This window comes from Melanostigma gelatinosum, assembly GCF_949748355.1.
Source record: "Melanostigma gelatinosum genome assembly, chromosome: 9".
Taxonomy (NCBI): domain Eukaryota; kingdom Metazoa; phylum Chordata; class Actinopteri; order Perciformes; family Zoarcidae; genus Melanostigma; species Melanostigma gelatinosum.
The window spans coordinates 22,704,567-22,732,086 of record NC_136642.1 but is presented as its reverse complement, the minus strand read 5'-3'; the positions used below and the strand labels follow the sequence as shown (position 1 = coordinate 22,732,086).

The 27,520-nt window shown below is 45.0% G+C and overlaps 2 protein-coding genes across 3 annotated transcripts; both read left to right on the top strand.

Annotated features, from left to right (window-relative positions):
• The first annotated feature begins 3,052 nt into the window (after positions 1–3,052).
• Positions 3,053–15,531, top strand: LOC306782116 (uncharacterized protein). The gene is made up of 8 exons (XM_079275311.1): positions 3,053–3,175; positions 4,582–4,743; positions 6,853–7,516; positions 8,461–8,593; positions 9,774–9,946; positions 10,257–10,406; positions 11,366–11,595; positions 12,739–15,531. The coding sequence occupies exons 2-8, from the start codon at positions 4,699–4,701 to the stop codon at positions 13,948–13,950; spliced, it is 2,607 nt and encodes an 868-aa protein (XP_079131437.1). The 5' UTR covers positions 3,053–3,175; positions 4,582–4,698; the 3' UTR covers positions 13,951–15,531.
• Positions 15,532–16,579: 1,048 nt separating this feature from the next.
• Positions 16,580–26,632, top strand: LOC306781671 (dysbindin-A-like). Of its 2 annotated transcripts, XM_079274619.1 has the most exons (11): positions 16,580–16,737; positions 17,541–17,594; positions 18,027–18,077; positions 18,385–18,445; positions 19,607–19,739; positions 21,004–21,136; positions 21,601–21,623; positions 22,130–22,276; positions 22,595–22,621; positions 24,635–24,766; positions 24,889–26,632. In XM_079274619.1, the coding sequence occupies exons 1-11, from the start codon at positions 16,652–16,654 to the stop codon at positions 25,146–25,148; spliced, it is 1,107 nt and encodes a 368-aa protein (XP_079130745.1). In that variant the 5' UTR covers positions 16,580–16,651; the 3' UTR covers positions 25,149–26,632. The 2 variants fall into 2 exon arrangements, with proteins under 2 accessions (XP_079130745.1, XP_079130746.1); XM_079274620.1 differs by lacking the exon at positions 22,595–22,621.
• The last annotated feature ends 888 nt before the right edge of the window (positions 26,633–27,520 follow it).

Genomic DNA, 27,520 nt, shown 5'->3' with positions numbered 1-27,520 from the left:
TTAGCTCCTCTCCTCGCTATTTGTTTTACTGGCTTCATGGTTCACGGCTTGTTACCAGACTCAATGCTGTCTGTTCTCTCAGTGCCAGTCATTAAAAACAAAGCTGGTGAAGTATGTAGCCTAGAGAATTACAGGCCCATTGCTTTGGCCAGCGTCCTGTCAAAAGTCCTGGAAAGAATTCTGCTGGACAGAATACAGGACTTCATCACCTCCACAGATAAACAGTTCGGCTTCAAAGCCAAACATGGCACTGACTTGTGTATATATGCCTTAAAGGAAATTGTAAACAAATACAGAGGTCAAAACTCATCACTTCTTATGTGTTTTATTGATGCCTCCAAAGCTTTTGATCGTGTTAATCATAGTAAGTTGTTTTTTAAACTGAGCCAAAGAGGTGTCCCCACATACATTGTGAGAATTCTGGCTTACTGGTATGCGCACCAGAGTATGCAAGTAAAATGGGTTAAAAGTGTGTCAGCCCCATTTGGGGTTAGCAATGGTGTCAGACAAGGGGGAATTTTGTCCCCAATTCTGTTTAATCTGTATATTGATGATCTGTCCAAGCAACTGAAAGCCTGTACTACTGGGTGCATGATTGGAAATACTCTGGTACATCATGCACATCATGTATGCAGATGATCTGGTGATCTTTAGTCCTTCTAGCGCTGGTCTTCAGCAGCTCCTCACTATATGTACTGTGTACGGTGTGGAACATGACATCAAATACAACGCCAGTAAGAGTGCTATCCTGATCTGTCGAACTAAAGAGGACAAATGTCTAAACTTCCCTGACTTCAAATTGTCTGACAATAATCTTGGTGTCTGTAGTGAAGTAAAATATCTTGGTCATTTTTTAACAGAACACATGTCTGATGATAACGACATTTCCAGGCAATGTCGTATGATGTATGCACAAGCAAACAGTCTCTCACGCAAGTTTGGTCTGTGTACAGATGGAGTGAAGATGTCTCTGTTCAGAGCATATTGTACTCCACTCTACTGCACACTTGTGGTCAAACTACAAAAAAAAGTTTACAGAGACTTCAAGTAGCGTACAATGACGCCATGAGAATACTTTTAAAGAGACCGAGATGGAGCAGTGCTCGTGAAATGTTTGTGGCTGCACGAGTCAACACTTTCCAAACTGTTTTAAGAAATTTCATGTGCAAATTCATCTGTAGATTGAATGACTCTGTAAATGGGATCATACTTGTTTAACCAACATAAGGTTTAGCACCACACGCTACCAGCCCCAGCTGTGGCGACATTGGTACAGCTGTCTCATTGTAATGCTGCGTTCACACCGGTCGCATTGATTTTTTGACGCACTGCAAAAAAGCGTCCAACGCACTGCACAATCGCGTCCAACGCGCCGCCGGTTGTGTTCACACCAAACGCCGCAAAATCTCGTAGCGCCGGAGAGGGGGCGTGGTTTATCGTCCTGGAAGCCGTTTACCTGGCCGCCATTTCTTTCCGCTGTCAACCGTGAAAGGAATAAGGACAATTGCTGCTTTGTACGTGTTGTGGAAGTCCCTCAAACATCGGAATGCCAAACGCCGTCATGTCTGGTTCATAATATTGTTCAGAGGAGCTCCGTGGATTTCATCGAGCTGTATTCACTGTCTAGCAAGCCACCGGTCGCTGTTTACTACAGCTGTAGGAACACTAAATAAACTGATTTGGCTGTGATTCAACGGCAATAAACCGACAAAAAGGGACTCCGAAATAACTACATAATGATGCCGATTTGTACTTGTCTTCTCCGACAAAAAGGGACTCCGAAATAACTACGTAATGATGCCGATGTGTAGGTTACTGGTCTTCTCAATGGAGCTCTGATGGATCGGTGCTAGGCTATGCTAACATCGTAGCGGCTCCACCAGCACTCAATAACGTCACGTAGACGTAAATACGGCAGCGTCTATTCATTGTTTGTACCGTATGGTTTACACACACACATGCATACACATAGTTTGGTCCGGTCTGTATTGATATGAGGTATCGTAGAGCTCTGGGTGAACACAGACGGCTACAGGATTTATTTCCTGATTCAACAACGGCAGGAAGCCAGTGATGACAGGGGGAGCAACTCAACGCTGATAGGCTATCGCGCCACAGCGTCACGCGATTATGTCGCTGAAGTTGAAAAATTTCAACTCGCGCGTTGGCGATTTTGCGGCGTCCACCGCGTCCACCGCACTGCAATAACGCGTCCAACGCGCCGCGCCATCGCAAAATCGCGGCGCGCCAGTCTCATCGCGTCTGTGCATAGACTTTGTATGTAATCTCGACGCGCGTCAAAAAATCAACGCGACCGGTGTGAACGCAGCATTAGGCATTGCTAGGCCTATGTACTTTTATTGGTTGTGTCTGTCTTTTTATGTATCTGTCTGTATGGACCCCCGAGTCTGAAATAAAGTCTATCTATCTATCTATATTACGGTAATCAGCGTTGCAGATAAAGTTGTGAACTCCGGCTGAATAGCCATTATCAGAATCATTATATCCTAACTGTTTTTTAACTGCTACTGTGTAAAGGGAATACTGCTGTTAAAAAGCACCTTAAGTGTTTGCAAACCAAATGTTATTGCACTTTTGTTCATATAGCAGTATTTTTTTAAATAAAAGTGTGCAATACACTACTTTTGAATTCATTGTTGAACTTTGCACAAAAAAATCATGCGATTAATCTCGATTAAAAATGTTAATCGTTGCCCAGCACATGTATTGCAGTTTGTCTTTGTCTTCTATATAATTATTTTTGGACGGGCATCATCCGCAGCCTGTACCTTAATTGCGAGAATAGACGCGCATTCGAATCTTGAAGTCGCCAAGAAATAACCGTGCTTTCAAACGAGTGTACTGGTTTCGGTGTGACGCCAGGATCGAGGGATGAGAAAGGATGAACTTCGGTGATTGCCATTTAATCGATTAGAACTACTGGGATGATGGACCTCGACCGATTTCCGGGTCACGTGACGGACGCACACTAAGCGAATTGGAAGTCCTCGCCTGAACCGACCGTAATTAAAACAATACACGCGCAATAAAATACAGGCAGGCCTCGGTTCGGATACGGCGGCTCTCATGACCGCAGTGGTACTGCCTCCCTGCGCTCGACAGCCGTGCAGGTGCCGAGACCGAAGCGGCACACCGGGCCTAACGGCTCTGCGAGGTGAATAACGGCACACGGGAGCCACAGGGATATTTTTTTAACGTGATTCGTTGTTCCGGGGTTTGTTTAAAAAAAAAAGTGTGAGTGGGTCCGTGTGCCGTTCGCTTAGGTTGTCGCCGGTGTGCTCGTGATGTAGGCCGGTAATCCTGCAGGAGGTGGGTGATCGATTATTGTTTGGTACTCGCTTTGTTTTAAGGACTAGTATGAGCAGAATAGAGACGCACAGCCACCTGCATCACTAGGCGTCTTTAATGATGGTCAGGATGGTCAGGATCGTAGCAGTTACACAGAAATGTAGGCTGCCATCCACACTCTCCATTACACCCTGTGCTGACAGATGTATCGATTTAAGGTGGCTGCAGGCACCTGTAATCCTGCTGCAGGTGAATGGACGCTCATTGTTGTACATTAGCTTCGTTTGACATGATTAGAAGTCAAATCCTCGCTGTGATACGCTGTCATCATCATTGTTGCACGTCCTGACTGATGCAGATGCTACACACACGTCAAGTGTCCATTGGCATTAACAAGCACCGTGTTTTAAAGCGGCGCCCTCTCACGAGGCGCTCCCCATCTCCCCTTTTAAAGCTATAGATGATCCACTGCAGCCGATGGGAGGTTTAGTCTGCAGTATGTTATTATCATAGTGCACTTGCCACAACTAAGATGCAGTCAGTGTTCTGCTGTCCCACATCACCAGCCCTCCATCTGGGTGCCCTTGAGCAAGACTGGCAGTTCCCATTGTGAATGTGTAGTAGTTTGCTGATGGATGGGAGCAGGGAGTCCAGGCCTCATTATAAGAAGAAACACAGTTAATACACTGTTTTTAGTGGAAGCTATCAGAACACTGGAGCCTGGAAATACTCTTTTAACAAAAGTTTACATTTCCTATTTTTGGTTAGGGTTCGACATAAGTATACAGATACAAAACAATGCTTTTGATTGCCCAGTATGTACATGGGTGTATATGAAAGTCTTTTTAAAATAGGAAAAAAGCTAAATTTCTCAAATGTGTTGTTTTGTTTTGCTGCTGTTGTCACAATAACAGCAATGCAACAACTTTGACTCAATCACATTCAACACAATACTTATATAATAGTGACTCACGAAACATGCTGACAGCTGGTTCACGTTAGCCAAAGTCAGGTAATCGCTCAATCATTTTTGTTTCCACGATCCAAAGGGTTTATATTAAATCTCTGCAGATTTTACTGCATTTACTGCCAGTGTTTTTAATTAGAATATGACTGCGTTTACAGCTCTCTTTGCATTTGTACCGATTGTTGTGCATTTAAAAAAAAAATAGTTGGTGTCTTTATTTTTGACCATCAAGTCAAAATAACATTTTAAGAGAAAAAGGCTTCACTATATTTTGTAATGTATATTTCTTGACTCTTCTTTTCCAGAACTGAGCGGTTGAAATCTACATTTTCACACCTGCGGCGAAAAGCAAAGCGAGAGTGTGAAAATCAACAGAAGCAGGCTTCTGTAATTCATGTGCCCGTTGGCGTCCGCTTGGCAAGATGAGTACAGACAGACCCAAACGGAATATCATCAAAAAGAAATATGTGAGTGCAATGTCTTTCCTCCTTAAGTCAACATTTAGACCGGGCATCCTTGACAGCAGTTGGGTCCGAATCACCTTTACACAGGGTTCGTACGGTCATGGAAAACCTGGAAAAGTCATGGAATTTTAAAATGGTTATTTCCAGGCCTGGAAAAGTCATGGAAAAAAATAAAATCCCAAAGGTTTTGGAAAAGTCATGGAAATTTGTTATATTCATATTTTCATGTCGTTCATTTGCGCTGAGTTGCCAGCCAGCGTTTCTCAGATTGGAGTGAGACGAGGAGAAAATGTGATGTGGTGATCTTCGCAACAGAACATCTTTGATTTGACGTGTCGAGTCTTGGCCAATCAGCGCTCAGATGTCAACGCCGTCTTTCCCTCCTTTTAAAGTTTAAGTTCCGTTATAGTTCAGACTTGCTGGTTAAGTTAACGTCCACTGCATACGGAACTTTGTCGACTGTTAACGTTAGTCATTATCGCAATTTAGAAGGAAAAAACGTAACGTGATGAACCATGCAGCCCCCCCCCCCCCCCTCCCGTGTTCCGGTTCAGTTCACGCGGTCACTCGTTGACGTTAAACCGGAACACCGGCGCATCTGGTTGCAGGTTGTTTGTTTTAACGTTAACTCAAAGTAGAATGAGGACGATTTCGTGGTCAGAATAACTTTCATGACCACGAAACATGAGGCCCAGATACTGATGAGACGATGAGGTCAGAGAGCTTCAGGAAGAGGGGGCTCTTTGTGTAGCGCAGCTTGACACAGGGCTGAGATGTGAGTGGAGCTGGGCCTGGATAAAGGTGGAGCTGGGCCTGGATAAAGGTGGAGGTCTAAACAGACGTGAGTACAGCTTCCTGCTGTCACAGTGTTTTAAATACATTGATATTCAGGGTATGCTGAATGCAGCCTCTGCTCCAAGGAGATGAACTCTAGCAACAAGGGCTCACATGCCCTCTCATCACACTGTTCACTGTGATGACCACAGCCAGTGTACCAACAGTCCCAACAGTCCCACGTTGCTCTCAAGAACCCTGAAGCAATGAGAGGGTGAAGGTGCCTGTACCTTCATTTCAGCAGGTTGCTAATGCAGAGGTGTGTATAGATCACAGCTATTATTTTACTCTTGATAAGCTACCGCAGCCAGAGTAGATTATCATTTTCATTTAAATAATTGAACTGGATTGAATGCATATTAATTGGAAATAGAAGATAGGCCACAATTCTAGCAGCTTTGCAGTAACAGTGGAAGTTAATATGAAGCCATATGGTAACAGGGTTCAATGAAAACTTTGCACTGCAAAAGGGAAAGCAATATGTGCACGAGCTGGATGCTACTACCTACTAAAGCTCTTATTGATGTGTCAGTGTTATGAATGCCTGTCAACCAGAGTCTATTTATAAATGTTTATTCTTGTAATCAAACTATTGTCTCTCATCCGTTTGTGTCATTTAAGGTACACTGTATGCTTTGGAATTCTCATTGTTATTTTAAATACTACATTTTCTCACTTTTTCATGTATACACCGAGATTTCACAAAATGTTTGGTCATGGAAATTTGGTTTAAAGTCATGGAAAAGTCATGGAAATCCATTGGTCAAAATGTGTATGAACCCTGTTTACACGTGTGGAGACTTGCGTGTCTCTCACTCCTTTGTAGAGAGACAGCGTGATGGCTCAAACCACAGAGGCCCGATGTAGAACTGATGCACATGCACCAAAACCTGGCATATGATAATTCTCACACATAAAGTGGTATTCGTCAAGACCAGACCAGTGTATCCATTTTTCTAGAGCGATCATAGACTTTTAAGTGTCAATAGAAGGTGCATTTATAAACCAAATTTATCATTTTGTGTGATACATTTTTTTTATTGAAAAAAAGAAACATCATACATATACACACATACACAAACTAGGCTAGTGCTATCGTGGGTAATTAACTGTATTTAATTGTGCAGTTACGCCCACTAGCAATAGCTGACTGACAACTTTCTTTTTTAAGAGGTAAAAAGGGGATTAAATGTCGATCGTAATAGATAGTTTGAGCATTTCTAGATGATCCTGTGTGAGCAAAGCTAACGGTGTGTGTGTGTGTGTGTGCCTTTGCAGGACATCAGTGATGGGATGCCTTGGTGTGAAGAACGTCTGGTCCGCAAAGTTCTTTTCCTCTCCCTCAGGGAATTCAGAGACACGCACCGCGCCACGCACAAACACTCACACATACACACGCGCGCGTCTAAAAACGCACGCTTACAGCGAAAGACGCAGGCACTACCGAAAACTACACGCGCGAGACAGAGTGCACACGCACCACAGCAGAGGGCCGCACACAGGCCACCGAACACGCACGTGCAGAAAACTACACAAAATATGCACATTTCAAAACGCATACAAAGCAAAGGGCAAAAAAACAACTTGTCTCAGGACTCGCACACGCCAACGAATAAATGCACTCACACACTACGGAACGTGCAAACGCAATCAAAAATGTGCACAGGGAAAATAACGCACACTGTGCAGCACGCACACCTACGAGAAAGTACACACTCGTTCCAGAAGAATTCAACATCGACCAGAATGCTGCGCTCGCATAAAACACAAAACGCACGGACGCTGCCGAACTCCAGATACACAGAAACTGCAAAACATGTGCACGCTCCTCAGCACAAGCACTCGGTGAAAAACACTTGCGCACCCGGGAACACGCGGGCGCTGCTGAGCCCTCCTGTCACGGCCAGGACGCTCCGGTCGCACGCTCCCACAAGCCTCAGAGGTCAGTACCAGCAACACTCTACTGTGGAAATTCCTTTTAAAGATCCATTTCACGACCCAGTTTTCTCAGTAATAATAATGTTGTACTCACAAATTGAATTGCTGAGATCTGCGAACACAGTGACAATATCTGACAGGCTAAACACAGTCAGACATTGAGACAGGCTTGAGTTGTTCATCCACATTATCTAAACTAGTGGTTCTCAGCATTTCATTGTGTCATGGACCCATAAATAGATACACATTACATTATATTATCATACGGACCCCCCCCCCCCCCCAACATTTTGCTTCAGGGACCTCCAACTGACTCTGGTTGTTGGGTATAATGTCATAACACCAGGAATTTAGAGGTCGATACCAATACCAGGGAAATTCCACGACTGTCGATTCCCAATTCAACACGGCAACATCCACTCCTTCATTACGGTTTGCATGTTGTTTGCTGCTAATTTGTTATGAATCCCCGATGATCTGTCTCAAGTTTCTTGCCAAAAAAATGCATTTTACAAGATTACATCTGAACACAACACGTTATAATTAACCTTTGCACGACACTTATTTTGACTGAGTAGAGCTTGAACGCATCATAATCTAACCTCCATACGTTAGCTGTTAGCTCTGTTATTTAGCCAGGCAGGACTTTCCTGGATACCACTGCTAACCGCTAACCTAAACCAGCTATCCTCCTGCACTTTTATCCATGTAAGAAAGCTTTAACATTGGTTTCTTGTTTTAGCTGTGACCAGCAGCTCACTATTCATGTCCCACCTGACACAAAGCGTTTCAACGTCGTTTGCATTACAAACTATTTCTAGTACGTCATTTGCTGTTTGTTTTTAGTCTTGTTCGCGGTGCTTTGATTGACATGACATTGTTGATCATTTTGTCAAAGTAGTGAAACGGCTTCATGGAAGTAACTGAAGTTCTAACTGTTCTCTGAAGGCTCCCTGGTTAATGGCATCAGCCGCTGTCAGTCCGTCCTGTCTGCCAGCTGGAGCTGGTCCTTACAGACACGCCCTAACCAGCGGCGCCCTGCTGGCATCCACCGCCACAAGGACGACCCTGCCAGCAAGAGGTCAGCTGCTCCAGTGTGCGTTTCTGCATGCCTGTTTGCATGGCCATGCCTGTCTGCCAATAAACAGTTGGTGAAAAGGTGTACTGTGCTCCCCCCGTAGTACTCACCCTCAAAGGGCCAGTGTGTAGCACTTCAGGGGGGTCTATCCGCAGACATTGAATATAATATATATATATAACTATGTTTTCATTATTGTATAATAACCTGACACTAAGAATCGTTGTTATGTTTGTTAGCTTAGAATGAGCCCTTCTTATCTACATAGAGAGCGGGTCCCCTTCATGGAGTCCGCCATGTTGCACCGCCACGTTTCTACAATAGGCCAGAACGACAAACCACACACTGGCTCTGGAGAGAGCCTTTCACGTTTTTACGATACCTGAAGGCCACGTCATTATCCGACGCGCTTGTGAAGCTGCGGTAACGTGAGGTAGAGTGCAGAACCGTGGTTACGCAAGTCGCCGGCTGACTTCCGTTGCTCCTAAAATTGTGTTATTATGGTAAGGCCGGTCTCTGAGCGAGGCGAACGGCGCTACCACGGTTTTCCACACAGCGGCCCACATTACCTCAGTCTTGGAAAGGGAGGAGAGGGCAGAGGGTTATTCAGTCGGTTGCAATCTGGAACCACCCCGCTGGATGCCACCAAATCCTACGCACTGTCCCTTTTTAAAATCTGATCTGTATTAAATAACGCCATTACAGAGAGCGTCTGTAGCTCCTGTTACGGTTTCATCTGCATGTACAGCCTGCACTGTGGTGACACTAAGCCGGGTTGAGAACCAGCAAAGTTTCCCTTTCGTCTCTCCATCATCCTCCTCCTGATCTACCAACTGTTGAGGGAGGGATGTGCGTGGAGCCACCAGTCATATGTAGTGCTGTATCGCGCTAAACTCTAAGCCCGCCCACTTTCTAGTGGTCCAATCAAATGGAAAATATTTGATTTAGATCCCTCTTTTAAATGTACACTCGGCATAGTTACTGAATTATACAGAGAGGTCTTGCTGTTATTTAGCCTCACAAAATACAAGATACACCTGCATGTGTAACTTGTCTTTGTTTAATTCTCTTCTTACAAAGAAGCATTAGAACCTTCATGAAGGATTTATTGCAGGACTGTGTTAGTTTCAGATATGTGTACCTGATAACTGGCCGCTGACTGTGTGAACATGTGTGTGCACAGACCACGGCTGCAAGCGCAGAGGAAGTTCGCCCAGTCCCCTCCCAGCTCTCCGGGACCAGCAGGTTCGACGACACCGCCACGAAGCAACCACGCCCACAACCTGGCCGTGGTCACCTGTCTGACCCGACGCCGGCCCAAGACCGAGGACTTCTTGTCTTTCCTCTGTCTGAGAGGTGAGCCGCACGGGGAGCGGTCTGAACTGAGTCAGTGCCAGGAGCTCGGCTCCACTTCATCATGCCACCGTTACTGTGTGGACAAGAACCGATCAATTGATGAAGAAAGGCCGATGCACCGCTGTGTTTAAATTCATCTGGTATCTCTGGATCGTCAGAGATCCTTTCTCCGTGTTTGAAGATCAGCTTCAGTTAATGTGCTTTGAATAAAGGAAAAAACTACGAGCTGCATGGGAATCCCACAGTTCTTTGTGTTTGCCAGACTGTATCTCCTCCGAAATCAACAAAGGCATTTCCTCTTTCACTTCAGGTTCAGCAGCGTTGCCTAGCAACATGGCTTTCTTAGCGAGCGGACGAGCGAAGAAGCCATCTGGCGCTCAGCATCTTACCTCCTGCCGCTCCACCAATCACAGGACTGCAGCTGAGGGGAAGACCATGAGCTTATTCAGTAGAAGCACAGGTACTCGTCCTCTGACCTGTCTGCGTGTCGGCCTGTGAGGAGTCACATTGGGTTCAGGGTGGATTTATTTACCGAAAAATGAAACTTTTATTGTCACACATCGTATTGCACACAGTGAAATTAAGCCTCTGCATTTCACCCATCCTAGTATTAGGAGCAGTGGGCTACAGTATATAGTGCATGGGCAGCAGTTTTCCCTGGAAGCGAATTGGCACCCACCCAGCTACCAGTTACTGGTGATGAAACTGTTTAAATTTAATACTGTCTTCTCTTTATGACCTACATAATTAAACAAGACCATCAGCGAGAAGATTGGCTATTTCTATATAGTTCTTCTTAATGCTTATCACTGGTGCCACCTGGTCAGATTCAGATACAAGTCCACCTGAAGCTCCTTCAGCTCAGACTCCAGCGGGGCCTCCACCATCGACCTAGATCCAGCTTCACTGACGCCTTTGTCCTGCAGTCGGAAGCTCCAGCGATAGGAGGAGAGCTCCACGCCGGCCAGCAGCCGCTCCTCCTCCAGGAGCACAGCTTTGCCTCGCTGCACCACCGGTCCCCGATGGGAGCCGACACGACACCACTGCTGGAGAACGAGGCCGTATTGCTGGGCCCGCTGGAGGGAAGGGAGGCACGGGAGAATCAGAACCAGGACTGCCAGGGGCAGCCAATCAGACCCCTGCTGCAGTAAAATAAGAGGTTTTCTAAAGGGAGTCTGGTGCTCATGGAAACAGTATCGCTTTTTCCACAGGGACCGCCAAAACGAACACAAAATGAAAGTTCCTCGTAACTTTAGATCCAGTCACGTCAGTCTTTGTGAGCGTGGTATATCTTTTAAATACTCTAATGATTGAGGCAACTTTCACGATAAAAAGGTTAATTCATCCTACAAAATGCTTTCCTTACGTTTTGCTCTTTGCTTAGATAAATATATTTTTTTCTGTCTTGTTGTCCAACAGCGCAGCGAGACTTTAAGTCTCTGAGAGGGAGGCCTGGAGGCTCTGCAGGGGTCAGCGCCTTCTGCCCTTTAACCGCCCGGGCACAGAGGAGGAGGGAGAGGGAGAGGAGAGAGGAGGAGCAGCAGAGGAGGAGGAGGAGGGAGGGGGCGGAGGAGGACAGGAGAGAGGGAGCTGAGAGACACCTCCTGAGACCTCGCCAGCTCTCCCTCCAGGTCAGGAGGACTAACAAGGTCTGATCATCCTTTCTTCATGCTTGTATGTCTGAAAGGTGTCTCGTTTGTGTCATCAGTATTCTGACTCTTCGGCGGCAGTTGGTCGAAGAGCGAAAAACATTTCTTACATCGATAAAAGCCTTCAGTGTCAGTCTCTGCTCTCCTTTCAATTATGTAATATTCTCCAGTTCTGATATAACTGATGCTATTGTAGCAGCTATGCTAACCGCCTTAGGAGTCGCCATTTTTGTTTAGAACAAACAGTCTCCTCTCTATGTCGTCACACACACACGTTGGGCTATAAACTAACTATACCACGGTCACGTGAGTCCACATTACCACCACCGCTAAGCTAAAGGAGGACTGGTGTTTGGCTTGATGACTTTAGTCTCATTTAGCCCCTCGCTGGCATTTTTTTAAGATGCGTAAAAGCTTCAAAGTGGAATTTACTGTTGTATTTTACGTCGTAGAACAAAACTTGGCTCCACCTGGCTTGATCTTAACTAAGGGGCTGGAATGATCAAAAAGTTGAAACTAATAGAATATATAGCCGCACACTTAGATCTCTGCAGAGTGCTTTCGGTCTAAAGGACCTTCATCTGAGCATACATGGTTCAACTGGAATGGCAGCTGAAGAAACAAACACATCACATTCAAATCACTGTATGCAGAAAACCTGTGCACACCGTCATTATTCATCAAAGATGCCCAGATCTATAAGAAAAAGCTGAAACCTCTCAAAGCAAGAACAGAACGAGGGGCTATGGAGGGGTATCAGGCAGGGGCCCTCATAAACCATAGGTCCCAAATTCTACATTATATATCTTGGATTACAGCATAACACTTCAAAACCCTGGGTGAGGCCCATCGGCTGAAGTGTATCTCAAGTGTCAATCCAATATCTTCCCCTCTTGGTGGTTCAATATGTTCAATGCCCTGGAATCAAAGAGAGGAGATAGAAATCACTGGCAGCTGGACCGTTGACCTCATTGTGCCTGATGCAACAAAACGTTATACTCTCTTCAGCTTGTGTTAATAGCAGAACTTATTTCAGGCATCCAACCAAAAACGCAAGGGAACCGGAAACTAAAAATGCTAACTTATTTCCTTGTTTTGGGACTCATGGCTGCATCATGCTGTCATGACCTCTTTCCGTTGCAGGTTGCGATGGCGACTGGACTCTCTGAACAAAGAACCTCCTGCGTCCGGTCAGTTCCTACGTTAAAGCCGAGCACGGGAATGGCCAGTAGACGCTCCTCGAGACCCTGCACAAGGCCGAGCAATACCTGTAAACCGAGGGTCCAGGAAACCAACAGCAAACACCAGCTGCCTCGCAATCAGCACCTTCCCCTCCACCGCCCAACGGCCTCCGACTACTATCGCAACCCCAAGACCTTCGGCGGTCTCCAGAACTCAGGAAGACATTCAGGCAGGACTCCGCCTTTGACTAACGGCCCAGTCATCAGGACGCTAGGTGAGAACCCTGGGGTACTGAGGTCGTCCAGGAGACGGAGAGGCCTCCCACCGGACACCAGCCCCCCACGACTGAACAGCCCCCCACGACTGAACGGCCTTCCTTCGGACGGCACTTCGTCAAAGAAGTGCAGGACAGTGCAATACAATGATGGCGATGTCCCATCGGATAGTGAGATCCTGCAGAGGGAGGACAACTGTGATAAAGATGTGAGTCACATTGCTGAAATCAACGGTAGCCACGACGACGAACCAAAAGGAGATGCATGTGGCCGTGTTGGAGAGATGAGACCAGAGAGGGGCAGTTGCGTTGGTGAAGACCTACAGGCCGAGGTAAACGTTGGAGAGTTGAGTTTGAACAGTGTCTCTACTCTGGAGCCCTCTCAAGAAAGGGTCAACCTCGCCGACATCACCACGAACTGTGACCTCAGCCCCGTCAGGGAGGACGCATGCAGACATGCGAGAGAAAAAAGACTCCAGCGAAATCCACGCGCTTCATCCACAACCCCTACGACAATTACCAGGACTGCTGATCCCAGGCCTGTTGCCAGAGCTGCTGCTGCTAGGACTACTGTAACTAAAGCTGCTCTCAACTCAGTGACAGCCACACACGTACGCACTGACCCACCAGCCAGTTATTCTGCCAAGCACACTCCTAAGGGTACTAACAAGAACGTTACCAAGTGTACTTCTCCAGCCAGCGGTTACTCTATCCATAATTCCAAAGGTGCTGCAAAAGACACTTCCGAGGGGACCACGGGGGAACCGACAGAGGACAGTGCTCCTGTCAGTCGCTGTTCCAGCACTTCCAAGGCCTCCGCAAAGGGCCTAACCCAGACCAAGTCTACTACCTCAGCCATAAAGACCAGGACCAGCCCCAGAACCCTTCTGAAGCGCTAACAAACATCTGAGCTACGCCTGAAAACGTTCACGAGTTCACTGAATTGAGAATTGATGTCGGAGGCCATTGGCAAGGTATTTTTTAAAAAGCATTGAATACTGTTGATCTTAAGCACGGCCTGATGATGGCTGTTGGCTGGTCGGATAGTGACGCAGTGACTATGTACTGTTCTCTACATTTGTCAATGATTGTGTGATTGTTTTAATTCCATAGGGGTGAAATATATCGTTTGAAGACGTGTTGTAATGGAAGATACCGTTGCTTAATGGACTTTATGGTGAAAAGTCACAGTTTTCAGATACTTCCCTGCTGTATCTGAAGCTATAGCTTGATATTTTTGTATAATTCACATGGAAAAGGTACTGTGTGTTTTTTTTTAGTTGTGTTTTTTTTAATCAAAGCACATCGTTGAACTCGAGTCGGTCTGCTGTGCAGTTTTTAGTAGCTTACGTAGAGAAAGCTGTGGTGCACACTGCTACGTGCCAACGCTCTGGGGCTTTTTGGCAGGTTTTTGGTAGTCGGGTCACAATACAGTCCTGCCTTTTTATCGAAACAGGAATAATCTGTTCGGGATGGTCTAGGTCGCTAATTTAAAGGGTTTCTCACCAGAATATAAGGATACATTTATTCAAGTCTCTCCTAAAACAGTACTTGCTCATATGAACAATGGAACCGGTTTAAATCGTTCATACTGTCCGATTAATTCACATGACAATATGTCATTTCAAACTGCTGTTTCAGTTATGAAAACCAAGACCGCAAACTACATTCCTTCTTTGTGCCCTGATTAAGGCAGCGCAGACCAGATCCACTCCTGCCACTTCACACCTTTCACAATAAAAGTCACACCTTTCACAATAAAAGTCCTAGACATATAATATTCGCAGGCGTGTATTTTTGCATTTTTTTGTGCCGTTTATTTGTTAAGTAACATGTGAAGAACAAACGTTTTTTTATTTACCCCTTCCACTGAAGCCTGTAATGCCCGTACTGTACGTACCATTAACACGTTTTTGTCGATGCTTCACGAGGGGTAGTAAGGCGATACGAGGGGGGGTGCCATCCCCCCTCGTTTACCTGCCATACCCCCTCCCCTCGTTACTCGTTACAGAGAGAGTGCAGGGGCAGAATATGTTAGTCTAGTCTAGTCCGCCTGACTCATTGATCCTTTATCTGACTGAGGTTTGTGGCTCTGAAATAGCAAAAATATGGACTTGTAGAAATAGGAGGAGATGTGTGCGCACACTGGATATCACTGATTCTACTGACACGTTAGAAGGCTTTTAGGACTACGTCAGGTGCTATTAGTTTGTTCATAAACTGATTTAGGAGAGGTTAAATAGAAGAGTGGTAAAATGTTATGGCTGTATAAAATATAATAAATCGAGTCAATACATTGGTCAGTAATGCACATTTTTTATCAGTGTAGCCAATGTGTGTAGGATTTAAACAAAACAAAAAGTTTATACAACTTGTGTGTCATTTCATGTTTCATGTGTAAGTTATGTTTTTTTGGTAAGATGAGGAAACTCTTCCATCCCCAATGGAATATGAACACATGAAAGGACAAATATTTGTGCAGCGACATCTAAGGAAACTGTAAAAAGAAAAAGTCTGTATAAATGTGAATCTTTTGAATGAGAATTTGCAATAAAATCACTTTGCATATTTATCTGCCGGGTGCATTTAAGTCATTTAAACTGAAGCCACACATTGCAACAAGATCATACCATCTTGACAATGTTAACCTTAACCCTTAAAGGAATACTTCTCCCACAACATGACCCTTTGTTTATTCATTAATCACCCAGTGTTACCTTGAGTTCATAAAGAACTATTTGTTTTTCTCACATGCCTCCACGGGGAACGAAGAAACCAAAAAATGGATGAAAGTCTTTCAAATCTTTTGTCAGGTGGTCTTTGATTTATTAAATAGTAAAATGATGAGGGCTGGATGATGAGGAGGAACTCCTGTTCCAAGAGGCTGGTTTATGTCAGGGTTTCCTTCAAATTGTCACATGTGAGGACCAGGTTTGACCCACATTAAAAAAAGAAAAGAAAATGGACAACAGAACTGTAAAGAAACCATGTCAGTTAAGTGGGGGAGACGAGGACAAGCTGGACAAGCAGTTTGTTTTTTTCTCAATAGAATGATGGTTTTCTGACCAGATTCACGAGGGACAACAGTGGCCCATTGTACCAGATCATGGGCAGCTCTGGGACTTATTTTTTCCAGAAAAGGGAAGAAGAAAAAACCGAAAGAGGACATCCATTCTGTCTGAACCCTGACACAGGACTGTGAGGCACTGACAGAGGCAGAAGGGGGCGCTGTTGCGCAGCTAGAACAGAAGATGAGTACAGATGTTTTTCCAGCCTGAGTTAAGCCTTTCAGGCAGCTTTTCCACTCAGGCAGACTTTCTCGGTCTTCTTAAATGTATATATATTTATTTGCTACAGCATACATAACGCCACCACATATCGTCTACATTACAACATATTGCACAAGCTGTCAGATATTAACGGTGTGGGAGTCACCAGGCTCGAAAGACGCGGAGGAAAGGAGGGGCTGCCTGGGAGACCGAGTTCAGGACAAAATAACAGGGATGTCTACCAGAGCAAGTAGCTTACAACTGACGTTAGCTAGCTGGCCAGTGCACAGTGACAGACAGTTAAGGCCAAAGCTCACGTTACTGTTTTTAGATGTTAAAGAAACCGGAACTGAGAGGCATCATGTTTGAAAACTTCAGAGAAAGACTTCACATGGTCCAGCAAGATTTCACAACGGGGTTGGTCTGCATTCTGACATAACGTTAACCTCTTTAGCTAGCTGTGATAACCTCCCACTCATTCGCCTGTACGATATACGAGATGTGTGTGGTAGCCCTCGTCGCAGAGCACATGTACACTTAATGATGACACAATTGAGATGTGATTAGCACCTATGTTGGCTAACGTTGTAACGCTAGTGTGCTGCTTACATTTGTGCTAGTTACATTTACTGAGAATGTAATTTGCAGAGTAACTCCGTTGAGTTTGTTATCGTCCTAGCTGTTCCTGGATATTGCTCTCAGCTGACCATCATGTGACGACTTTTATTTTCTACTCAGAGAGGACGTTAGACGTACACTACATCCGTACTGCAATAAAAGTACCAATAATGACGAATTCATATCAATTGAATATCAAACTAATTGGCCTATGGAATTACAACTATCCAAATTTCAACAATGTGAATTCTAAAAGCACATTTCCCTTTTTATCCGTGTTGGCTTGTCGGCACATGTAACCTCAGCTGCTCCTGGTGTCACTGGCTACCTCAGTGTCTATACTGTATATCAAGTATCCTTGAACAACACACTGAACCCCAGTTACTGGTTAGTCCAGTACCTTGCATGCTAGCTTGGTCCCGTCTGTGTGGACAAAGTTGAATGAGCATCACATACTGTGAAACACGTTTGGTAAAAGTGCTATACAAATGTAGCCCATGTTGCTACATACTACTATGTTTTTAACTTGGTGTGCAAAGACAACATTGCTCTACATCCTCGTTGAACTTTTCTCTCTGTCTCTCTCACTCTTCTCCCTCCAGCTTCAAGACCCTTGGAGACAAATCTAGAGACACCAAAATCAGGAGGAAGCCCCGGTGAGCAGAGAACCTGTGCGTGTGTGTGTTAACTGTGATTTAAAGGTCTTACTATCGAGGTCAAACATTCTTCTAAACTGCTCTACCAACCTTCAGAGCAAAACTGACAATTCAGCTTTCAGTCGCACTTGTATCATTTCTGGAGGCAGTTGGCATGACAGGGAGATCGACATTATTATTCTTGTAATCATATGTTTTTTGGGGGATTGTGACTTATCATAGGTGTGGCCGGGTAATTTTAGGTCTCAACCCGTTTGTGTGTGGGGTGGGCTGCATTTACACTGACCTGCTAAATGTTAACTGTCAGTGATTTCACACATGAAAGATTCTCATGGGGAAACCCTGACTTTGTTTCTTCTCCAATCTCTGAATTGTATGAATGCTCACATTATTCAATCATTAGTCAACATTGTGTGATTCTCTGTTGTTCAGGTTTGAAGAAAGCCTTCCTCATTTCAGCGCTGGACTGGACCTCCTCAGCAGGTCCACACACACGCACGCGCGCACACACACACACATCACTGTTCTTCTGTCTTTGTGAGGACACTGACATAATGCATTCCTTAGCCTCTTACCTTAACCATCACAACTAAATCTTTAACCTATACCTAAACCTAGTTATAACCCAAACCTTAAAACCAAGTCTGAATCCTCAAACCGGTAAAAATGTCCTCGCTCTGTTACGGTCCTCACTATGTAACAAGTACAGGAACAGACACACACAGTCAATTTCCAGAAGCGTTGATGTATATGGAGGGTGTGTTTATGTGTGTACGATGTGTTTCTTCAGGTATGAGGAGAGCTGGTTTCTGCTCCATAAAAGAACCAAAGACTGTGCTCAGACTGCAGAGGTAGGACCAGCACACTCTGTTCACTTCTTTAGACACCATTCATGATTCACAATGTATAAGGAAGCGTCTTCTGGTGACGGTGGTGTGTTAATGGATCTGGAATATCAGATAAAAACAAACACATGTACACGTTGTAGTCGTGGCAGCAGGTTCACGGAATACTGTCAGACATCAGTGTTGGCTCTCCACAGAAACCTGGTTTTATACTCAAATATCTTAATATTTTAGAGAAACGCTCGTCCACACACGTTTTTAACACAGTAAGCTAGAGCTGAAAGGATTCATTTATGGGTCAATCTACGGACATTTTATTATCTCTCTCTTATTCCAAAACAAGACATGTGAAGACGTCACCGTGGACCTTGAGGCTCTTTACCTACATTTAATGGACCGAATGATTTATCGATTAATTAAGAGAAAATAATCAATATCTGCTTTTACCTTCTGCCCTGATTAAACGATAGCACTGGAAAATAGTGGGATCTTTAAGCAGACTTTCATACACAGAGGAGATAGCAGTTGCCAATGTCAGTGACTTAATTGGAGACTTTGGCGTTTGTCAATCTGGACCCCATCTTCCCTTGTTTTTGTGTCTAAGTGACAAATGAAGACAACAATTTTTGAAATTGGTTCACTCAAAGTGCTTGTTTTTGCCACTGGCTCAGATTGTTGTCAGTGCCCCATATTCAGATTTCACAATGCGACCTTTCCTTGAGCAGAACTTCTTGGACACAGTAACAAACAGACCGGATCAGGGAAAGGTAAAGAAAAACATTTCATTCCTCTCGGGTTTATTCCTTAATGTTGTTGGAGACTTAAAATAGCAATCTGAGCCTGTCAGTGGCAAAAACAAGCATTTTTAGTGGGCTCATTGTTACATTGTCGCTGTGCAATTGCCCTTCGCAGCTCGTTTCGCTTGTCGGTTTCAGCGCTCTCCCTCAATACTGGACCTATTTCAAATAGTTGTGGTCCCCATTAGTCACTTAAACAAAAAAACATGGGGGAATAGGTTTAAAAGAATTCCCTTAAAGGCTACAGAAAACCGTAGCTGCTTCACAACAAAGCGACAACCAATTTGCTGGTTGTGATTACTTTGAAGCAGTGACAGGAGCGGTTGTGTTCTGTCCTACCTGTGTGTGTGTGTGTGTGTGTGTGTGTTAGGCGGTAGATGGGGACATAGTGATGCTCTCAGCGCACTGGGAGAAAAGAAGAACAGCTCTGACTGAACTACAGGAACAGCTGCAAAGCTTGCCAACCTTCATCAGTGAACTAGACGCCATCACTGCTAACATAGGTATGGAGTCTGTTTCATTCCCGTCTTATAAAGCCAGTCCACCACAACAACAACAGACGGTGCCATATTGTCAAACAGTGGACCTCAATATGTGCCGTCTCTGTATAGTTGTACTCACTCTTCATAGTATTCAGATCCTGTACTTCGATAGATATGTATATTTTCTTTCTTACAAAGTTTCACTTTTCACAGTGACACGTTTAGTTTCATGCAACAAAGCCAAAGTAATTGTGAATCAACCAACAATCCTTAGATTAACAAGGTTGCTAATGCTACCTACCTCGCGGGCTAGCTAGCCAGCCTCGGCTTAAATTATCTCTGCATCAAAGTGAAGGGCCAGTGTTAGCAGTGTTAGCTAGCTGCTGTGGGCTTGAGCGACCACAGAGAAAGACTCTTGGTGCTTTTTATTATGCTAACTTGTGCTTCCTTGCGGCCTCTTTCCTACCATGACCTGGAAATGATTCCCCCTCAACCGTCATGCAGGTTCCTCCAATGCACCTCGAGGAGAGAGGGGGCTTCTCCCTCAGTTAACTTCTCTGTTAGCTCAGAGTGAGGAAACGCAGGTGAATCTTTTGCGGAAGTCTTTAATCAAGTGGGGAGATGTATAAATGCAGCGCGCCAGAAGAAACTGCCGTTGTTTAACATAACGATAACTCTATGGAACCAGGTATTTCGACCCCTCCCTGTCTTCATCTCACGTCTCATTGGGAGAAACTAAGAAGCGAGAAGAGGAGTTAGCATAAGGAAAAGCACTTTGATGACAAACCAAGCTCACATTCTGGTCACCGAGGACCTGGCAGCGCCGTTGTTAAAGACCCGGGAACACCGCTCTCCCCGTTTGGAGTTGGTGGGTGGAGCTTGTTCAAGCTCCGACCAATCGGAGTAGACTGGGCTTTTTTGGGAGCTGTGCCTTAAAGAGACAGGGGCTGTGTGTCGGGGTAATCTCGATCTGAACTAGTTCGTCCGCCCATGTCAATCCAAAATGTTTAGTTCAGACAGCAGTTTTGTTAAGAATGGGCAGGAAAAAAGAGAGCTCAGCACAGCTGGCCAATCCCGGCGTGAGGCGGGTGTAAATGATGGTCTGTTAAAGAAAACTACAGAAGTTATATCATGCTGACCGTGGACGATTTTTATTTCCTGTTCTTTAATACACTGCTACACTAAATTACACACATGTTTTAGGTGATTGTGTAAAACTTAACATGAATGCAGAGGATGAAATGTATGACTTTGTTGTGCTAAATATGATGGTGTGGGTCTGCAGCTCATTTGGAAGGTGACTTTGAGGAGATGGAGAGCAGACTGGTCTACCTGGAGACTCTGTGTTGTCAGTGTGAACAACAGACGGTCAAACAACATCACGTCAACCAACTAGAAGTCTATAAGAAAAAGAAGAGGTAGGAGACGTGCATGAATGTTTAAATGTGTGAGAGGAGCTCGTTGTTGACCCTCGACGCTTTCTGAGTACCAACTGAATTGTTTTTACACCGACTATCAAAAACTGTTTACTGCTTAAAGTTGGCTCGATTGCTTAGTCAGATTTGTATTTGTTACTACTACAACGAATGTTATGATGAAGTACTTTTGTGCTATTGTCCAGCATATTGAGTTTTGACCTGTTTATTTTTTTAGAAAGTTCTAAAAAATAGTTTCTGAAAAGAAAAATCTGTGACTTGAACTAAACATTGCATTGGCACTGATTTAAGGAAACAATTGTTTGCAATCCTAAACACTTGTCCCTTTTAATTTGTATCTGTGTACTATATATCAATGAACCGGAGGGAATCCTCGGCATAACAAGAGATGACAGATGGAGTAACGATCTTTAGAATAACGTAATGCTAACTCTGTCTTGTAACAGGAGGGAGATGGAGGTGCTGGAAGGTGAGCTGCTGTTCTACACACATTTGTTACATTACTGCACAATAATGGCTCCTTTACTACCTCATTACAATGCTGTGAATTATTTGCCTCTTTTGTAATGTCTCAATTTCTGCGACACTTAGCGGTATGGGATGTATAAACCAAATTAGACAAAACACGGTTAAACACATGACTTTTTTATAATCATTACAATCATTTCATTTGGGAACAAAGTTGCCCAACACCCACATCACCCGTGTGAAAGACGTGTTTCCCCTGTAGTTACTATCAGTAGAATCAGTAGGTTGACTGGTTGGTGAAGTGTGTTGGTGTAATATACCCATGAGAAGCCTTATCTTTCTAAAGGAAGGTGAACCTGTTGATCATGTGAAATGCTAACAGCAGACACACTAACTGACCAACACTGCTGATAGTAGTGTGACGTAAAGAGTTTTGATTTTTCACCTACAATGGCCCCTTAAATGCCATCGTACGATAGAGATTAGAGGATATGCTTCTGTTTGTAGTGGAACTGAATTCTGAGCATGCTCAGAAGGTGGCAGAGCTGGAGCAGGCCATGCAGCAGAAACTGAAGGAACGCCAGAAAGTCTACGAGGAGGCCTTCAACCAGGACGTGCAGCAGTACCTGTCCACTGGGTTCCTACAGCACAGAGGTACGGCTCGCTGTAGCTTTTACTTCCTGTTGTTGGTAGACAATGAAACCATCAGTGGAAATAAGAGACCTTTAAGGCAAATTAAAGTTACAAGGATCTGCTAACCAGTTCCACACTTGTGTTTATACATTTAAAAATGCATTGAATCACACTAAATTGGGGCTTTAAATAAACAGCAGTCTTGTGTCATAGTCAAGGGTTGGTACCTTAAAACCACTCAAGTAGAAGTACTCAAGTAGAAGTACTCAAGTAGAAGTACTAGTTGAGGAAAATTACAAATATTGGCCCCTCTTCTTTTTTTCTCTGCACTTCTATTAGATGTGAATGTGAGCGACATCAGTTCAGGTAAGGAAGTGAACATACATCTGTATCTATGGTCTGTTTGTGTGGTCATCGTGTCGTCATTAGATCATCTGCTGCATGTACACCGGGACAATATTCCCAGTCCATATCTCTCTGTGAATATAACATTACGATTGTACTCTCTTAAAAAGCCCATTAAAGACATGTTTTAAATTACATTCTTGTGCTTTTTGTCCCTTGTATTATATTATTCGTGGGCAAATGCATCGGATGTGCATGCACAATGTTAATTCTGTCAAAAAGTGAAGTAGATCTATGATCTTTTTTTTTAATCAAGAAAATCCTGAATGAGTTTGATCTCTAAATGAAACATCTCCCATCGACAGTTTGACGCATATTAGATACAGTTTCTAGTTTAGTTGCACCTTCCTTCAGCTACTGGATATAGTCAACAGTTAGTCTCAGTTACTATGTATTCATTGCAGCTGTGTGACACTGCGACCTGATAGCCGAGTGGTTAGGGTGCAAATGCCCTCAGTAGCGGGTCGCAGGTTCAGACTGTTTGCTGCATATCACTCCCCTACTGTCTTTCCCCACACGTCTGTCTCAACTATCACTGTCAAATACAGGCATCAACTGCCCAAGAAACAATCTTAGAATAATCATGAAAAGTCTTCTGTTCCATACCCATTATATTGATCTGGTTAATATTAGGATAATACATCTAAGCATTGTATAATATTCATGCAGAATTCAACATATCATAAACTGCTTCCTTGACTTTTTGATTGTGAGTCATGAAGTCAGCCTGTAGGCTCATTCTCGCCGACTACATTACGTTGCATTCATTTAGCTTTTGTCCAAAGCGACTTACAATAAGTGCGTTCAGCCATGTGGATAAAACCCCCCAAAGATTTGACCATTTATTTTTATTTTTTATGAGCCAGGGTGCATTCTGAACAGATGGGTTTTCGGTCTAAAGACGTGTCGAGTTTCTGCTGTCCGTATGTCAACGGGGAGCTCCTTCCACCTTTGTGGAGCCAGGACAGAGAACAGCCGGGCTGAGGAGAGGGGTGCTGAGGAGAGGGGTGCTGAGGAGAGGGGTGCTGAGGAGAGGGGTGCTGAGGAGAGGGATGCTGAGGAGAGGGGTGCTGAGGAGACGGGTGCTGAGGAGACGGGTGGTGAGGAGACGGGTGCTGAGGAGAGGGGTGCTGAGGAGACGGGTGCTGAGGAGACGGGTGCTGAGGAGACGGGTGCTGAGGAGAGGGGTGCTGAGGAGAGGGGTGGTGAGGAGAAGGGTGGTGAGGAGACTGGGTGCTGAGGAGAGGGGTGCTGAGGAGACTGGGGGTGAGGAGAGGGGTGGTGAGGAGAGGGGTGGTGAGGAGAGCGGTGATGAGGAGACGGGTGCTGAGGAGACTGGGGGTGAGGAGACTGGGGGTGAGGAGACTGGGGGTGAGGAGAGGGGTGCTGAGGAGAGGGGTGGTGAGGAGAGGGGTGCTGAGGAGAGGGGTGCTGAGGAGAGGGGTGCTGAGGAGACGGGTGCTGAGGAGACGGGTGCTGAGGAGAGGGGTGGTGAGGAGAGGGGTGGTGAGGAGAGGGGTGCTGAGGAGAGGGGTGGTGAGGAGAGGGGTGCTGAGGAGAGGGGTGCTGAGGAGAGGGGTGGTGAGGAGAGGGGTGGTGAGGAGGGGTGCTGAGGAGAGGGGTGGTGAGGAGAGGGGTGCTGAGGAGAGGGGTGCTGAGGAGAGGGGTGGTGAGGAGAGGGGTGCTGAGGAGAGGGGTGCTGAGGAGAGGGGTGGTGAGGAGAGGGGTGCTGAGGAGAGGGGTGATGAGGAGAGGGGTGCTGAGGAGAGGGGTGGTGAGGAGACGGGTGCTGAGGAGAGGGGTGCTGAGGAGAGGGGTGATGAGGAGAGGGTGGGTGTGTGAACGTGCACTTTAGTGTTCCAATGTGGTATCAGTGTTTGTCATCTGCTATGACTGTTATTGACCTGAAGAAAAGGTCAGTTGAATGTAAAGCTTAAATAAGGTGTGTGTGTGTGTGTGCGTGTGCGTGCGCAGAGCCAACAGGAGCTGATGTGCGTGTTCTGGATCAAATGACAGTAACTAACATATCGGACCAGGAGGCTCTGGATGACTTCCTCAACTCCACTAATGATGATGGCATCAGCACAAGATCATCACTGACCTCAGGTAACCCCGACTCATGCAGCTGTCGGGATGGATATTGTTCGGGTTTTATTAATACCTCTAGTGTTATCGAGGAGAGTCAAGGTTTAGTTACTCAGTGAATTGAGAGATGTCTTCTCCAACAGGTCCAGATCTCGAGTCCTGCTCCTCTGAATCTTCCAGAAGCCAATCGACCCGAGCCCCTCCCACAACCAGCCAAGCATCCAACCAGAACGCGGAGTGGGAGAAGGACGAGGAAGCGGCCAGTGAGGAGAGCGATGAGCCTCTGGTGCAGTTGGACGAAGAGGAGGTCCAGCCGGACATGTCGTTGGTCGGCTTACAGGACGTTGTCGCAAGAAGGGGCTCCGACGAGAGCGACCCCGCAGGGGACCTGTCCTCCGGGTAACCTAGCAACCAGGCACCTTGAATACTGGGTAAACACTGACTACTGTTACCCCTCTGGTGCCCTCTTGATTTAACTTGACACGGCTCCCATCTCCAGCCAACATGAGCAGCACTTCACTGCTCCTTTCCTCTGAGGTTTGAAACGGAAACGTGCCCTCTAGTGTTCAGATGTTGGGGACAGTTGTGCTGAGCTGTCACTCAGTAATGCTAACTAACTGAGACGTTGTCCATTCACTGTTTACCCAAAGAAATTGATAAAAAAAATAGAGAAGCACCGACACCATTTTTTCCTTTTCGATTCTGATACCTGAACCTACGTGTCAGCCGAGTACTGCTCAGATACCAGTGCGTAAATATCCAAAAAAGACAGCTCATAATTCCCTCTCAAATACATATTTGATATTGCTGTGAAAACATCTCCTTCAAACAACTTTCTTTATTCAAGTTTCTAGTCAAAAACTACATTTCACCAGACTAAATTTGAACACATCATACTTACCTTATTGCATTTGCCCAAATCTCATTTTTTCTGACTAGAGCTTGAACGCATCATGATGTTACTCAATGCAACCTCCGATCAGCTGATATGTATTAGCTCTCCTCCTGCTGAGTTCAACACAGATTTGTTGTTCACAATGTAGCATCATCAGAGAAAACATAGAGCGCACCAGAGTGTTTAACCAAAGGTGTGACGTACTGGTTTGCACTTGTGCAGTACTGATGAGGATGCACACATCTGTAGCAACTGACACGTGTTGTTGTTCCTCTGTAGCTTGAATGAGCTGATCTGATCGTTGCATAGTGTTGTGTACACGCCAATACCTGATCCAACATTTTAGGCTCTGTATGAGGCATTTCTGACACTGGTATTAAAATTGAACATGAGTTGCCAAGATATTGTTTGAGTTGTCGAAGGCCTCAATCTGTCTGTATAACACCACAGTATTCACATGTACAGTAACCTCTAATCTTTTTTTAGGTTCAGGCCAATCAGTGAGAAATTCTGTATGTAAGAAGTGACCTTAATAAACTGTTAAAGTTGTCAGGACATAGATTTGTTTTGTGTTTCCCTTTGTGCTCACAAATATGCAAGAAGTAGCTGGTACAGCGACCGTCCTGTTGATGGAACAGCTGCTGCCACTGTCCACCGTTTGTTAGCAGCAGGGCGGTCTTGATGACTCGTCGGTCTCACCTCGATCTGTAAACTACAAGTGTGGCTGAAGTTTTGTCCTCTTTAGACTTTTTTCTTTTGTGCCCGACTTGATTGAGTGTAGACCGTAAAAGCAAGTGTTCACCCTTTCTACCACTAGATGGCAGTATAAGTGTATTTAAACCATAGATTTAGTCATATTTACCTGTGCCTTTGTTAATTATCTAGGTTATTGATAGATGTATTTAATGCTGATTATTTCATCTGATATTTGGTGTTTAGGGTTCATTTGCAACCTAGTTGTATACATCATGTATTTACTTGTTATTTTCACGTCATGGAAGAGTGAGCATGTGTAGTTCATGAAGCAATAAATAATGACAATTAAAAACTAAAGAGACGTTTGGTTCAGTCTTATTGAATACAAAGCATACACATTCAGCGAGATGGACGAGTTCCAGGAAGACCCACCTCTCTTGGAGGAGAACAGCTGGGAGGGGGAGGACTCTGAGTTCACTGACCCTGCTCAGCTCGACCCAACCATCAACACTTCAAGGTCTGCAGAGTCCCAGTTTATTCACTCATTCATTTATTACAGGGCCAAGCACAGAAGCAAAGTAACAGATAGCAGGCGCTCTTGTTTCTGTCTTGTTTTCTATTTTATGTCTCTGGCAGCTAATAAAAGCAAACGGCAAGAAATGTAGGTTCACATGTTCAGTTCTATAAACCAGTGATTCTTAACCATAGGGCCACCTAGAGGGCCGCGAAAAACTTTCAGTTTTGCACCTGTGGGCCGCGAGGGCCGCGGGACCGCATAGGTTATCAATTGAAGACACCAGAGATATCACTGTTATCCATGAGACGCTCAGTTACAATATAGCTTCCCACCACCTGGTGGCGGTAATGCGTCAGTCAGTTGTTTAACAAGCTGCAATAAGCAGAAGAAGACACTCAGCTAGCCGCTAGCCTGTAGCGAAAGTTATGGATAAGTTATTAAAAAGAAAAAATGAAGACGACAGTGGTGCCATACCCCCCAAAAGTCTAAATGTGTGTGCAAGTACAACCCTGACTTTCTTAAGTACGGCTTTGTGAACGGAGGCAACGAGGCAGAGCCGAGTGCTCAGTGTGTGGAATGTGAGCTAATGCTATCAAACGAAGCACTGAAGCCTTCAAAAATAAAGCGACACGTAGCGACGAAACATCCAACGTTCGTGGGAAAGCCT

Excerpts from the sequence above, each read along its gene's own strand:
- LOC306782116 (XM_079275311.1), top strand. The coding sequence starts at position 4,699 with ATGAGTACAGACAGACCCAAACGGAATATCATCAAAAAGAAATAT. Across the intron at positions 9,947-10,256 it reads GTCTTTCCTCTGTCTGAGAG|GTTCAGCAGCGTTGCCTAGC; the intron begins GTGAGCCGCACG and ends CTTTCACTTCAG. Across the intron at positions 10,407-11,365 it reads CTTATTCAGTAGAAGCACAG|CGCAGCGAGACTTTAAGTCT; the intron begins GTACTCGTCCTC and ends GTTGTCCAACAG.
- LOC306781671 (XM_079274619.1), top strand. The coding sequence starts at position 16,652 with ATGTTAAAGAAACCGGAACTGAGAGGCATCATGTTTGAAAACTTCAGA. Across the intron at positions 18,078-18,384 it reads GGACTGGACCTCCTCAGCAG|GTATGAGGAGAGCTGGTTTC; the intron begins GTCCACACACAC and ends GTGTTTCTTCAG. Across the intron at positions 18,446-19,606 it reads ACTGTGCTCAGACTGCAGAG|GCGGTAGATGGGGACATAGT; the intron begins GTAGGACCAGCA and ends TGTGTGTGTTAG.